This window comes from Chlamydotis macqueenii, chromosome 3 (genome assembly GCF_036417535.1).
Source record: "Chlamydotis macqueenii isolate bChlMac1 chromosome 3, bChlMac1.mat, whole genome shotgun sequence".
NCBI lineage: Eukaryota > Metazoa > Chordata > Aves > Otidiformes > Otididae > Chlamydotis > Chlamydotis macqueenii.
The window spans coordinates 16,666,085-16,680,658 of record NC_141558.1 but is presented as its reverse complement, the minus strand read 5'-3'; the positions used below and the strand labels follow the sequence as shown (position 1 = coordinate 16,680,658).

General features: G+C 46.5%; 1 protein-coding gene across 4 annotated transcripts in view; it reads right to left on the bottom strand.

Moving 5' to 3' along the window:
* Positions 1 to 14,574, bottom strand: part of ADAM17 (ADAM metallopeptidase domain 17) — a 39,014-nt gene that overhangs the window by 383 nt on the left and 24,057 nt on the right. For 3 of the 4 annotated variants that reach the window (XM_086743256.1, XM_086743257.1, XM_086743258.1), the window contains 9 exons: positions 13,560 to 13,712; positions 11,665 to 11,864; positions 10,567 to 10,670; positions 9,750 to 9,884; positions 8,732 to 8,862; positions 7,575 to 7,653; positions 5,920 to 6,008; positions 5,208 to 5,264; positions 1,934 to 3,335 (listed from right to left, as the gene is read on the bottom strand). In XM_086743256.1, coding sequence (XP_086599382.1) covers positions 2,985 to 3,335; positions 5,208 to 5,264; positions 5,920 to 6,008; positions 7,575 to 7,653; positions 8,732 to 8,862; positions 9,750 to 9,884; positions 10,567 to 10,670; positions 11,665 to 11,864; positions 13,560 to 13,712 — 1,299 coding nt within the window. In that variant the 3' untranslated portion in view covers positions 1,934 to 2,984. Of the gene's footprint in view, positions 1 to 1,933; positions 3,336 to 5,207; positions 5,265 to 5,919; positions 6,009 to 7,574; positions 7,654 to 8,731; positions 8,863 to 9,749; positions 9,885 to 10,566; positions 10,671 to 11,664; positions 11,865 to 13,559; positions 13,713 to 14,574 lie in introns of those variants that run through there. The other variant, XR_015257964.1, reaches the window with a different exon arrangement.

Genomic DNA, 14,574 nt, shown 5'->3' with positions numbered 1-14,574 from the left:
GTGACATATTGTAGTTCAGAGCAGGGGTTTTAAAGTTTAACTTACTTTGGCAGCAGCAGCAGCTTCTTGCATATAGGGATTTCAAAACGGCGCATGGTTTGGGCAGTGTAAAACTGCTCGTGCATGTGTTCATTTTGAGAAGCTTGGATCTTGCAACAACTACTAGAATGGGTCTGTGTCTCTGCTGACAAAGCTGCATCATGTAATTTGCCATCAAGTTAAGGAGGCATTTCAAGTAAGTGCTCTTTGGCCTCCATCCATAATTTAACAACTGATGTAACAGATGAGTACTACATACTATGTATAGGTTTTGGCCAAGAGAACACAATTGAACTACAAAACTGCCTTTACAAACTGAAAAAAATTTGCCTGAAACCCAGATGAAATTCAACAAGCATGGGAAGAAAAAAAAAAAAAAAGTGGTTGATGAGGCCAGTGGCGATGTATTTATTGTGCATCGGGTGAAACAGACTGATGAGCAAGCATCAAAGATGTCCTGCGTTGTTGGCACCGTGAGGCTGCCTTTGCTTCACTAAGACAGAGAAGTTGGCCAAGCCCTGTCAGCTGCTATGTAACAGCGCTATAAACCAGAGCGCAAGCAGTTAGTTACCATGTGCCTGGAGCTCGCCCAGAAGCTAGTGTGACCTATAAATATTTATGCATATTAAACTGGACTGGCCTTTCTGTAATACATGCTTACAGTGAAGACTGGCTGAACAGTGGAAGGGGCTCCCCGCGGAAGCTGTGGCTCTTCCTGCATTTGGCGTTATGAACAAACTGTGCAAGTACAGACTTCACAGTTTCTGGAACATGGCCCAGACTGGGGGGTGGATTTTCTGATTTCCAAGGCCTGCTCCAAACCTCTGTTCTCATGCTCCGAAACACATGCCACTGCCTGGTTTCCATCTGGGCAGTAACGATTTTGGTGCTGAGAACACGCAATTACACACTTGCTACCTGAAAAGACATTTTTGAGCAAGCACCCCTACCTTAGCAGTTTCACTGTCAGAACTGACCATAAGCCACAGGACACGCAGCAAGACCAAGCCCACCCCCAGCAGCAAGCAGGGCAGCCCCACGGGTGCTCAGGGTCTGGCCTCTGCAGCAGCTGGGTTTCAGAGGGGAGCAGAGACAAGTAACTGGCTCAAGTCTGGCTGCATGGCAGGTTTTTACCTCAGCCTTTGACCACTAACCAATTTAGAGCTTTTCTAAAAGGACTGCACAGAAACAGCTCGTTTAACTCACTTTTTAATTCTTTTTTTTTTAAATATAAAAAACTTTCATTGTATTGGGAATTAAATTAATTCCTCACACGTGTACTTTGCACTGAACCAAAAAAAAAAAAAAAAGAAAAACAAAAACAAAAAACCCCCAAAGTTCAAAACCAGTATATAAAACACAATAGCTAGTTGGATAGGAATACCTTAAGGCACACGTTCAAGTATCAATGTAACAAGTATCCTTGGGGGGGGGGGGGGGGGGGGCGGTTACTCCCACACTCCTTTCAGCACAGGTTTGGTTCCTTTCCCTGACATTTAAAAACACAAAGCCTTTCTGCAGCTGCGGTTCCCCTGTAGCTGAGCGCAGGCTTGTAACAGTTAAACCAGCTGTTCTCTTGGTCACGTTTTATGTCAGTTTTATCAACAGATTATTAGGGGAGAAAACCAGTGCAGAATTAAGATGCTGCTTTACTACCAGGACAGTTGCTCTGTGACTCCGCTGTGTCAGTCCATCTGCCACTGAGCCAAACCACCGCTCATGCGCCATTCCCAGCTCACCGTACAGGTGAATCACATCAGAGGACACCGTCAGTTACCAGCTTTCAACATCACACTGTACTGCCTCTGTGGGAACTGGAATTCATGAAGTCTCCTCCTTATACTTTCCTTATAAGTTTAACAACGGTTTATTTCTTTTTTGATTAAAGTTACAATTGTTTCTAAACAAATGCCCCTTCTTCACTGGAGTGGATTTTTTCCCTCATTTATGCAGTAGGAGCTTCCAAAGGCCACACTGACCCTGAAAACAGGCTGGGCTCTTCGAACATCTCAACAATAGTGTTACCTATTCCAAAATGACATTCGGAAAAAATATTTCTGCGCTGAAACAACCGCTGTAAACAGCCGGTTAAAATGGTCCTCACCTGCATAAATGATTTCTCCACTTAGGCTTCCTTCTCCTACCAGACACTTGCGACACACACAGGGCTCTCAGCGCAGAGTGGGACACTCCGGACAAAAGCCTTTCTCTGCAACGGAGACGCCAAAACCAGACAACCTCACCGCTAGAGGCAAAACAGTTTCATGCTAGAGGAGCATTTCCATGTGTCGTATAAGGTTTACAATCTCTGCATGACCCTTCTATTTTTATTTATTCAGAAGCGGTTATACCTTAAGCTTCTTGACTGCAGTTACGCAGCTCCATTTACTGCAGTGAGACTGTATTAATAATTAATCTGTCTCATTACCCTTGTTCTGTTCTCAAGGCATCTGTCTGGCCTTTGCTTACATGTACCTTGAATTGCTAGATGACCGACTCTGTTTGGAACATACTGCAGTGTTTTCAATTTCTTTTTAAAAGCCCCTTAATTTTGTTTATCAGTGCTGTCAGACTACAAAATATTAAATTATAAAAAAGGCCGATATACACAATCCAATATCCAGCAGGATATTCGGTTTTGCACCACAGGTTGAAGGAAATGTTAAAGGTCAAGGAAATAGAAAAAGAAATCCAAAAAGCTTCAAAAACAAGCTAGTTTTAGTTTGGATTTTCCTTTTTAAAAGATATAATGCTCTAATAAATGTAATTTAAGGAAGGTCATACACATGACCAGCATCTGCAGTAGGTCACTTCCTTATTTCTCCCACTTCTTCACAAAAATATATATACACACATATATTTATATTTATATAAATGAAATGGTTTTAGATCCAAATGAACTTATCTTGCAGACACAAGTCACATGTTTAGAAGGCAGCAAGACATTAGCATTCTGTTTCTTTGCTGTCCACCCGGTTCTGACGCTGCAGTTTAAAGGACGAAGCTTTCTCACTCCTAGTGACCGGATGGTCTGTCAAGTCCTCAAAAGATTTGGCGGCTGAGCTGCTGTTTGGGAAAGGGTCCTTCTCGAACCCGTCCTCGTCAATGTGAGAGTCCGTGCTTGGGTCCTCCTGAATAGTGTCCATTCTTTGGTGGTCCTGTTTCGGTGCCGCAGCAACAGTGGGGACGGCTGTGATGGGCTGCAGGGGCTGGTGCCGGCTTGTCGACTGCGCCGCGGGGAAAGGCTTGATGATTCGAACGGAGGCAGAGTCCAGGCTGCTGAGCATCTCCACATTCTGCAAGACACAAGCAGCCCTGTCAATGGGAAAAGCCACCAGGTTCTAGTCTGGAGTTCAGTTTTTGCACTGTTTTCAAGGGGTACAGGCAACAGGCACCATCTGAGGAGCACCCGCACGCCGCAGAGCAGTTTAAAGGCCACTGTGTCCTCCCTTCACTCCCAGCAGAGCTGTGCTGGCTGCCCTCACGCTGTCACAGGCTACCCTGTGCTAGCTGGGCCAAACCCACCGCACTGCATTGGAAAAGGAGTTACATTTTGGATTTAACAGTAGATTGACCCTTACTTAAGAGCAAGGCAACATCCAACAATCTGTTGTGTTGTTTTTTTCTCAAGAAATCCAGCTAGGCTAAGCACTACAGGCAGAAAGACCTTTTTATCTCTGCTTGTTCCTTCTCCTTATAAAGCACCACAGGTGACAGCCTCACTGGGACAGCGCTGGTGGCTCAGCCCCACCTTCCCTGGGGCCCAACGCTGCAGGGTTGAGCCAGACAACAGAGAGCTCAGTGCAGGGAAACACCCAAAGGTACAGTGTATTCCACTCTTCCAACCTGAAGAGTTCCCGTTTTCACGTGCAAGAAGCTGCACTGAACATAGGTCAAGGAGCAGAAGGGGACCACTGTGATTATGCCCAAATTCTGCAACCCAGATTATGTTAAAATCCCATGGATTTGTGCTTCTATTTGAGCACAGTTTGAAAAATAGCCAGAAATTTCTGGGCATTAAAAAAAAAAAAAAAAAATCCTCGCAAACCTTAGTAAATGCTAATACTGGGCAGGATGTCACCTGTTACCAGTACCCCATTTACCAACCACTCAATCCTCAGCTGACCCAGAAGACACAAGATTTGTTTTTTAAATTGTTGCTAGTGCAAGGAGCCCATTAACTATACCTGGGTTCTGTAGCTACACCTGCTTCTGGGATCTTCTTGACTGAATTCAGGTTTAAAGCTCTAAGGTGACTTTCCTTACAGCATTCAAGACCAGCCACAGGGGATTCGAGCTAAGGTCGTCTTCAGTTACATCAGAGTAGCTGACAGAGGCAACCTGCCTCCATAGTCTTTGACTTCAGTATGCTTCCCCCCGTGCTCGTGCAGGAGCTCTGCAAGGTTTTTTTTCTCCCTCTCGTTACAAAATGACATTTCCTTAATTAAATGTTTCAGTTTTTAATAAGAATCGGGCTCTTAAAGTACTGGACAGGATACCCAAAAAATCTATGTTAGAAGGTGCCCTGTGCTGGACTCTAATTAAAATTTATCTAGGCACTTTTTTGCTGTCCCCCTCTCCCAGATTCATATCTACAAATTGAGAAGTGTCACTGACAGGTCCCAGCACCCTGAGCCAGCTCTCCCATAAGCAACTGGAAGGCTTTAGCACACCTGGCCACTAGAAGCTGACTCCTGCAAACAACCATTCTGCAGCAAAGACACCACATTTTGCAGAGATTCTTCTGCAGCGTTGCCCCGCTGAGCCTCGCGCTTTGCTGACACCACTTGGCTGGGAACAAGCAGTCTGTGGTTGAAGCTGCTGAATGACCTGTGCCGAGGGGACCCTATACACAGGCACCTGCTGCACGAAGCGGTGCTCTGCAGAGCAGCTTCCTGCCCTGGGAGCTGTGGCTGCTGCAAGAGAGCTGCTTTGTCAACAGCTCTTACAGGAAGGAAGAATCAGACCCCACCAAGCTGCAGTGCTTGACATATCGAATGCAGGCTTGTTAAAGCAAACAGCTCCCCCTCAAATCGATCCATCCATCTGCAGTGCGAGGTCTGTCTGTCATCACCTCTTTGGTAAGTACTCTGCACACACCTTCGGTTCAGATTTTCTAACACATATCAGATAGCTTTCTGCCAATTCATGTTCAGACAGCAACTTACGCTGGGGCAAAACAGGGACTTTGTGTTCTCCTCATACTGCTTGTCCAATTTCTTGTCCTATTGGAAAACAAACAAAAGCAAAACAAAACACAAAATAAGAAAGTTTCCCAATTGCAAGGTCCCTGTCCCCATTTCCCTGCAGGGACACAGTAGGGCATGGGGCTCTTCTCCCTTCCCCACCTCCCATGCCTTCCCATCCATCCCAGGAGCGCTCGTGGGCGCAGCCACCCTCTGCTCTAACCCCATGCTGCTGTCAGCATCACACCACACGCCCACGTTCTCAGTTGCCGCAAGTTGTCTCTACCCATCCACCCAAGCTCAACCAAGACCGCTTCCCGCTCTGGGTCTCCCCTCAACATGGGAGCATCTTATTCCTTCGCAGGGCTTTAGAAATCTTTTACTGTAACTGAAGTTACCAAAATTAGATGGGTAGAATACGGGAGGCAGAGGTAGAAAATCTGCCCGGGAAAGAATGGGAAGGGCTCCAGGGAACAGTCATGGGAGCACCGGGTCTGCCAGAGCCCAGCAGAGTTTAGCAGGGGTTTTGCCTACTGAAGGAGCAGCAAGTCTTACACATGTTGGATTTCCCCCCTGGGGTTTGCTAAAAGCTTCCCATCACCTTCTCCCACAGACAGCTGTCATTTCAGACATGAAGGGTGTTCTCTTACAGCTCGATCCAACAGAGCAATCATCTCAAAGACAGCTTACTCACCACACAATGCACAAGGATGCTGAGAGGAATCCAAAAAAGTAAGGAGAAGACCAGCACAGAGCCCACTATATTATCCGCTAGGAACTTCCCTGTGAAATCAGTTAAAACCTGTCAATTACCCACCAAATACATGCACATACACATCAATCTCCATTCTGCAGCCACTGCTGCTCATGCAAGCCAAGCCACAGAATTGCTCAGAGAAGCACAGCTTGCAGGACCAGGTGAAGATAAAAGAAATTACACAATTCTAGAAAATTGTGTCCAGTATGTTAACAATAAGAGGTTTTTTCCTTTGGAACAGGCTATATGGAGTTAGCCAAGCTGCTCCTCTGTCCTGGTTCCAGCTGGGATGGAGTTAATTTTCACCTGAGCTGGGAGAGGAGCTGGAGCTGGTGGCACCTGTGGCTGGGGGACACAGCTCTGGATAGTTATCCAAATTAGCCAATTCCACACCATGTGACATCATGCTCAGTGTAAAAACGGGGGACTGTGCTGGGGGGCAGGTTCTGCTACTCAGGAGGGAGCCAGGCATCAGGATCTCCCATGAGCTACTGTACTGTAAATTATGTGCTTCAGTATTTTCTGTTATTGTTTTGTTGTTGTTTTCCATCTGTTTTCTTTTCTTCCATTGTTCTCTTAAATTGTTTTTATCTCAACCCACGAGTTTTGCCTTCTTTTCTTTCCCAGTTCTCCTCCCCTTCCCATTGTGGGGGGGCTGGTGAGGGGGCAGAGAGTAAGCAACTGTGTGGTATTTTAGCTGCTGAGTAGGGCTAAACCAGGACACCTCTCAATTATACAAGACAGTGAAGTCTGTTACCAAATTCTGATTTTACAGCCAAGTGATAACTATCTGCCTCCCCAAACAAACTACTGAACATCAAAGACAAACAAACTGCCTCTACCTGAGCAGGCTAAATGGCTTTAACAATTACCTAAGAAACTATTTTTTGATCCCAGAATAAGACTGAAAGCCTCAAGCCCAGGTAATTACACCGTTTAGGCACAGCATTACCATGAGCATATGGAGTTACCCATCACTACACAGCACTGGCTTATTAACAGGTTTTGTGCGGTTCCCTGAGGGGTTGCACTGTGGGGTTACACCGGGGGCTACCTGCCGGGATGGCACGGTGGGGATCAAGGCCAAGGAGGCCCCTCACAGTCGCTGGGCAGTGACCCAGTACAGGCACACAGCTCGAGGTACCTGAGCTCAGTGGTTTCCTGAATAAGAGAGAAATTAAGTTCTCCTCTCCCAGTCTGTTGACATTTAAATCCCACCGAGACGCCCAGTTTATAATGGGTCAGCTGAATCTAGCTGACCTCTAAAGAGACTGTCTGTTACTTCCTTTTCTCTAATTGACCTACTTCTTGATATTCAGACAAGCAGCTATCATCTCCTTTACAAGCGTGGAAAACACCTAGAAAATAACGGAGTGGAAAAATGCAAAGTGATCCCCCATCCTTTCAGCTTTAAAAGGCAAGATCAGTATTGCCAAATTTTAGGCAAAAATATGTTTAGATATACCAGGAACACAGCTACTAGCTACCCTTGCATACAGGTGGATAAAAACAGCCAGTTAATTCCCTCCAAGGCTTTAGAGCTTCATATCATAAACTAAAAACACCCCAAAGGATATGATTACATATCTTACCAAAAGTATTGATGCTGAGTTGGTCTATGAAATCCCAAAATCGTTCAATCACATCCTGTACTTGCTTCTCACATTTGCCCTGCAAAAATAAACACTTATTTACATAAGACACTTATTTACAAAATAATCTTATGCTATCTAACTGTCAACTACTGCCTTCTTGGAGAGGGAAGACGATACAAAGATGGTAATGAAATGAAAACTACAGACACAGCAGTACTTGACTCACATTCTGAAAACATACTTACACTCATGCCCAGTACCAGCAGTCTCTTTTTTTTTTACTGCCTTTATTTCTGACAAAACAGTTTCAATTCTATTGCTGTCTGAAACAGGTTTAACATTTGAAATGTGCAAAAACCACCCCACTCTCCCCCCATGTTAGCGGACATAAAACTGAAGTTTCTGGAGAAGTTTAAGCACCAGAAGGCTCATTTCCCATTAAACACTGAGAAGGCTGCAGCTCTCAGCAGCTCAAGGTTACAGACAGACTCCCGGATCTGGCTGTGCTGGTTTAACACAGCAGATCATCAGTCTTTCAGTTCTGCCAGCGGAAGGGCTGGGGCATGCCCTCCCAAATTCACTTCTGCCTACCCTCAGTCTAGCTTCAACCGTTGGGGTCTGCAGGTGACACGACTGCCTGTACAGCCATACCAAGGAAACAGTCACTGAGTGCCCACAACTCACTGGTCTCCCTGCCACAGGCTCACTACCCCCTTCAGATACTCTCAGCTAGGTTTTCATGTGACTGCTCCCTGACCTGAATTATTTTAGTCAAAATTAACTGGGCTAACGCGAACAGCTGAAATAGCAAGCACTGCAAACCTAGCCAAGCCTATGGCAGCACTCATTCACCTCTTTCACACAAACTGCCAGCTGGCTGAGTTGTGGAGAGCAGCAAAAGGGGCAAAAAGCAAAGGCAGGAGGTAACAGCTTCACCTTGCACAGGTCTGTGCAGAACTAACTTCCACCGGCAGCCTCAGACATCCTTTAATGTTTATATTTATACCATGGAGAGGTATTCACACAGTACCACCCTGCTCAGCGGCACATCAAGCTTTGGCTTCTCTTCACCAGCACAGTCCTCGTCACAGAGGACTCAAACCCCCAGCCGCAGAGGCAGAGCGTGCAGCGCATGGACGTCTGGGAAAACTTACATTTGTGTCGCAGAAGCCCACGGTGCAAGGCTTCCCCTTGCGCAGGAACAGGAACTGGTTGTTAGCATCGACATACGGTATGCACCTATCCTGCTCGTCCCGGCAGCACACCTTGCAGGAATTATCCGTTTCTGTAACAAAGCAACGGGCTCACGCCTCAGCAGCGCCAGGAGTCACCCGCAACCCACGACCACACAGACACGTAACCCCACGCGTCCGCTGGCTGCCCGTGTTCCTGCCCAGGTGTCCCCCTGTGTAAGTCACCCAGTTTTGGGCACTCTGATGACCAAGCCTGAAACTCAACCCGATGCCCTGTGCAACATATTATGGGGATGCAGTGAGACCAAGCTCTCCAAGCTGATACCGCAATACTGCGGGAACCAAAAGGCAGGTGAAGATGTTCCAAACATGTCCAATGCAGAGATTTAAATATTTCTTGGACTTGGGTCCTCTAGGCAATCTTCTCCTTGCCCTCCATGTGAAACGGTGGGGCTCACAGCACTTCCCTGCACCGCCCAGGTGAAGCTTTCCTCCTGCTCCCAGCTGCTCTACCAGATTTAAGAGCCAAGATGGAGAGCAAGCGAACAGTAAAGCTTATTGACAGAAGTCTGTGACGGGCAGGGGACTGGACTCCAGGATCCTATGTTCTCAAGGCACTTTAATCTCTTTGAAATCTTCCTTTAACCACTTGTTAGAGACCACCACTCCTCTGCCAGATGCCTGGTCCAGACTTTCCCTCCCATCTACCTGTGGCAGAGGAGGTGTAGGGTGGGAGAGTGCCCTTGCCTTTAACTGGTGTGGCAGACCATAAGCCTCATCTTAAGCTCTTCAAACCCAGAGCACCAGGGACATTTACAGTCCTTTTCCACACAGAAAACACTAGCCCTGAAAAACCAACTGTTCAAACTTTTTCAGAAACCAGAAACTCTGCCCTCCAACAGGCAATCCTACAGAGTGCCAGCACTCTCCAAGGAGCAGAGCTGAAGCACGCCTATCAGTTCAGTCCCACGTCACCCACCGTTGCACGCACACGACCGCAGGTTCTTCTCCCTCTCGCAGAAAGGGACGCACTCCCCATCCTTGCACTTCCCCATGTCCACGCAGACTGTGTCATCTGGAGCATTGCCTGGAGGGGGGCACTCACTGCTGTTCCCTGCAGACGGAGATAGACAGGGTGGGAGGACTGTGTTAGAGTAAAGGGCAGAGCACCTAAGTGTGCAGAAGAAGAAAGAAAATAAAGGAAATCCAGATTCATCCCAGGGTGAATCCTAATAGCTTGTTCTTGGCTTTTATCTGCAGGCTGCCTGCCAGCTCCTCTGAGAGGCAGCAGAAGCTTTGGAGGCTTTCAACAACTCAGGCATTGTGGCACTCTGGCAACCAAGCAGTAGGGAGCAGACCCTGGAGGCACCATCAGCAAAGGAGCAGCAGCAGCTCTGACTTGACTCCTTGCCTCCAGGAAAGATTATGAGGAGGAAGTAAACAAGCAGGGAAGCGAAGCAGAGTTGCAGTAATTCCACCCTTTCTATGGCAACATTCCTGTTCCCTCCCTGTTTTGCTTTTTCTTTTTTTTTTTTAGGGGAAAGAAAAAGAAATAAGGAAAAAAAAAACCCCAAAACAAAACCCGAAATTTTTCATGTTCTTCTGGGCAATAAATCACCAAGTGACTTCCAAACTACAATGAAACTCATTATAGGGCAATTTTGTGATGCTTAACTGGTCTCTAAAATTACACACAGCGGATGAATAAAGGGCACTAGTTTGAAAGTGGATTGAACAGGACACTGAGCCTGGAGCGCTTGGCTAGCTGACGTGAAGGGGACAGAACCACGTCCTACCAGTGCAAAAGGACTCTCCTTTACAAGTGGCATTTATGGCTTCTTGGCATTTCTTCTGTGCACTTTCAAACTGGCAACCTTTACAGCAGGGACTGTTCCGATCACTGTGGAAAGATCCAAATGAAAGGAAGAAATATTAAGCAATTTGTTTTAAGAGAAGTACAAGCATGACAAAGCCAGTGAAAAAGAATGTTTAGGGAAAAAAAAAGCTACATCTTGGAGACTGACTCACTGATTCAAAACTCTTGCCCTCTCTGCCCCCTCCCATGACCACCTTTCTACACACGCTCTCACTCTTCATTTACCAAAGGTAAAAGCATGCGGGAAGTACAACATATTGAGAAATCACACAGGGATCCTTATATTTATTCAAAGCACTTGGATCCTCTTGTCACTTGCTGTACAACTTTGGACAAGATCTTCCACTGTTTCTTTCCCCACGCTTTTTTCCCTTGTTTGTCCTGAAGGTTTACTACTCTTTATTCTGCACTCTATTCCCTTTGTTCTGCATCTGATGCAAGAAGGCCCTTAGCACAAACACGGTCATTAAAGTTGAGGAACAGACATTAAAGTTATTTCTTGCGAGTTGCACAACCCCTCTGCTGTTTCGTGGTGCAGAGCTGAACTCTGAAAAGCTACATTGGAGATTGCATTGCAACAGGGCCACAAACACCCTAAAGAGCAAGAAGAACAGAAAGAGGACTCCTTCAGCGCAGTCACTGTGTTGTCTGCTCAAGCACATTTTGCAGCAGTCTTGAAAATACCAGTATGTGATCCCAGTTTAAAGCTGCCTTGCAATACAAGCAAAAATTGTATTGCACAGGAAATTTTTAATACTGATTTTTGAATGCTTGATTTTGCTCTTAAATACAACAACAATCATCACCTTCAAGCGTGTAGCTTTTAGCACTTCTCAGAAAAAGCAAACAGTGCATGCACACAGCAGTCTTTCCTGAAATCCTTTATTGCCTTCAGCTCCCACATTTAGCCTTAAGGTCAGGAAACACCTCTGTGACACTGCAGGTGGCTTTAGGAGCTTTCAGCACAGCCCATCATCGTCTCTTGTGTAAAAGAAGTTGCAGCTTATTTCCCCCTTACCTGCATTTGGCACCATCTTTCAGTTTACAGTCCGCAGAGCAGCAGGGATCAGCCTCTTGGTATAAGAGGCCAGGATCGCATTCCTCTCCTTCATCCACCCTGGAATTCCCACACACTTTGTTGTTGCGCTCTTTGAAGCACTCCTGGGCCTTGACCTCTATGGTCCTATAGATGGATTTTTTGCTGCAGCTTGAGAACATCTAGAGAGTCACAAGGGGAAAGAGCAGCTTTGAGGAGTGTATCTTTCTGTCAATAAGTGGCATCTAAGAGCCTCAGCCTCCTTAACACCTCCAAATTCTGGTGTCTCTGAAAGCAGTTATTCCCTCTATACGGCCAGTTTGATATCTTGTAAAAATTTTAAGATGGGAAAAGGCTGAAGAGGTGGGCCCATGCAAACCTCATGAAGTTCAACCAGGCCAAGTGCAAGGTCCTGCACCTGGGTCATGGCAATCCCAGGCACAAATACAGGCTGGGTGGACAATGGATCGAGAGCAGCCCTGAGGAGAAGGAGTTGGGAGTGCTGGTGGACGAGAAGTTCAACATGAGCCGGCAATGTGCCCTTGTGGCCCAGAAGGCCAACCACATCCTGGGCTGCATCAAGAGGAGCGTGGCCAGCAGGTCGAGGGAGGTGATTCTGCCCCTCTACTCTGCCCTGGTGAGACCCCACCTGGAGTACTGTGTCCAGTTCTGGAGCCCCCAACATAAGAAGGACATGGACCAGCTGGAGAAAGTCCAGAGAAGGGCCACAAAGATGATCAGAGGGCTGGAGCACCTCTCCTATGAGGACAGGCTGAGAGAGTTGGGGCTGTTCAGCCTGGAGAAGAGGAGGCTCTGGGGAGACCTTATAGCGGTCTTTCAGTACCTCAAGGGGGCCTACAAGAAAGATGGGGAGAGGCTGTTCAGTAGGACTTGTTGTGACAGGATGTTGTAGTTCAGGACAAGCGTAATGGTTTCAAAATAGAGGGAGGTAGATTTAGATTAGATATTAGGAAGAAATTTTTTACAGTGAGGGTGGTGGAACACTGGAACAGGTTGCCAAGAGAGGTGGTGGATGCCCCATCCCTGGAAACATTCAAGGCCAGGTTGGACAGGGCTCTGAGCAACCTGATCTGGTTGGAGATGTCCCTGCTCCTTGCAGAGGGGTTGGACTAGATGGCCTTTAAAAGGTCCCTTCCAACTCTAACCATTCCATGATTCTATGAAAGTAATGGTTGCGTCCATAAAGGACATTGCTACGTTACAGTGCAGGGACACTCACACACAGTCTGGCTCGCAGTCACAGAGACAATTCCAGCTCTCCCACAGCTTCAGGAGCACTAGCAACCATCCCCAGGAAGGGCTGCAAAGCTGTAGCAATAGGGAGAGACTGCGTGCCTCTCAGCAGTGAGGCTAGGCATGAACCACAAGTCGAACCAGACTGCAGACTGATCATTCCCTCGATAATCTTGGTTTCTCATCTGCAGAACAGGCACAACGCCAAGTCCACACTGCCAGTGCAAACTTCTGAGACTGGTGAGCACCGTGGCTGTGGCGTCCAGCAGTCTCCCTACAAGAACAGCTATGGACCACCCAAAAGCTATTTGGTACTGAAGGTCCTGCATTGGACTCTTGCTGATGACTTGCTTTTAGGAGCATGAGGGCACAGCTAACTACAAACAGCTATTTAAAATAGTACCTGGACATGCTACGAACTCCAGTGAAAGTCAGAATCCAAAGAGGAGTTTACCTTGCAGAGAACCCAACAGTATGCAAGTACATTTTCTTCTTATGGCTAACCCATTACATTCCTGATGGTTTCAAGCTACAGGAATCATTAACTAAATAGACTTTCCATGCAAAGGGTCATTGACCATAGCAGAAACTTGTACTTGGAAGCACAAACCATGCAACTATACCTTGTTGTTTTCATGATCTCCGCTGACAGCAATTGGGTACATAACGTATTTCCCTCCCTGGTCTTCAGTGGGGGCACATTCTGGCAGACTATCAGGATCATGCTCTGCTCCAAAGTTATGACCGAGCTCATGCGTTGTAACCAGGTCAGCCTCCTTTTTTGAACATGAGAAAAACAATGCTGAAAAAAATTAGTTTGAGCAGGACAGGACAAAAGATCCCAGCTACTTCCAGGCCAACAGCAATTCTAAGATACATTGAGAAGGAAAGGGATTTCCCTATGAATATTGATTTTTTTCAGAAGCAGGGAACTGAAGGCAATAAAACTACGGCTCATTTCCAAAGGCAAGTTTCAGGACTAGGTTTGAATACTAAACCACTGTTAAAGGCAAACGCTGTCCTAGAATACTGATTCAACCTTGTTTTCAATGCAATGCAGACTCTTAAAATATCAAAGTATGCTTTTAAATAGCTGTAAGGCATAAAAAGTTGAAACAAAAAACAATCCAAACACAGCTACTACAATTAGTCAATCACTTGTTTAACATATCTTGTCATTAGAACTATTTCTTCTAAATGGATGATGACATTAAGAGTGCTGAATAAGCTCTTCTATTGCATGATTACTAGGAAAGACATCTACAAATGTGGCCCAACAGGGATGAATTTCCAACATCATTTATACAGGACAGGACTCTCTCTGCTGAGGATCCAGAACCGGCTCTGCCTCGCTGCGCGCCTCCCTGAAGCGCCTTGACCAGCAGATGGTGTCATGCTCACAAGGCAACAACCGCAGAGAAAATCAGCACAGAAATAAAAGTTAACCGCAAGGAACCGAGCGGTTCACGAGAGAGAAGCAAGTCTGGCAAGCTAACCGTCATTTCTGCTGCTGTGCAGGCAGAGGAAGGACCAAGCACTGCAACAAGCAGCACCAGTACCCAGCGTAGGCATAGCTAACGTGAGAGCCAGAGACAGGAGAGCTGCCCAGAGAGCACTCCTGTACTTCATCATGTTTCA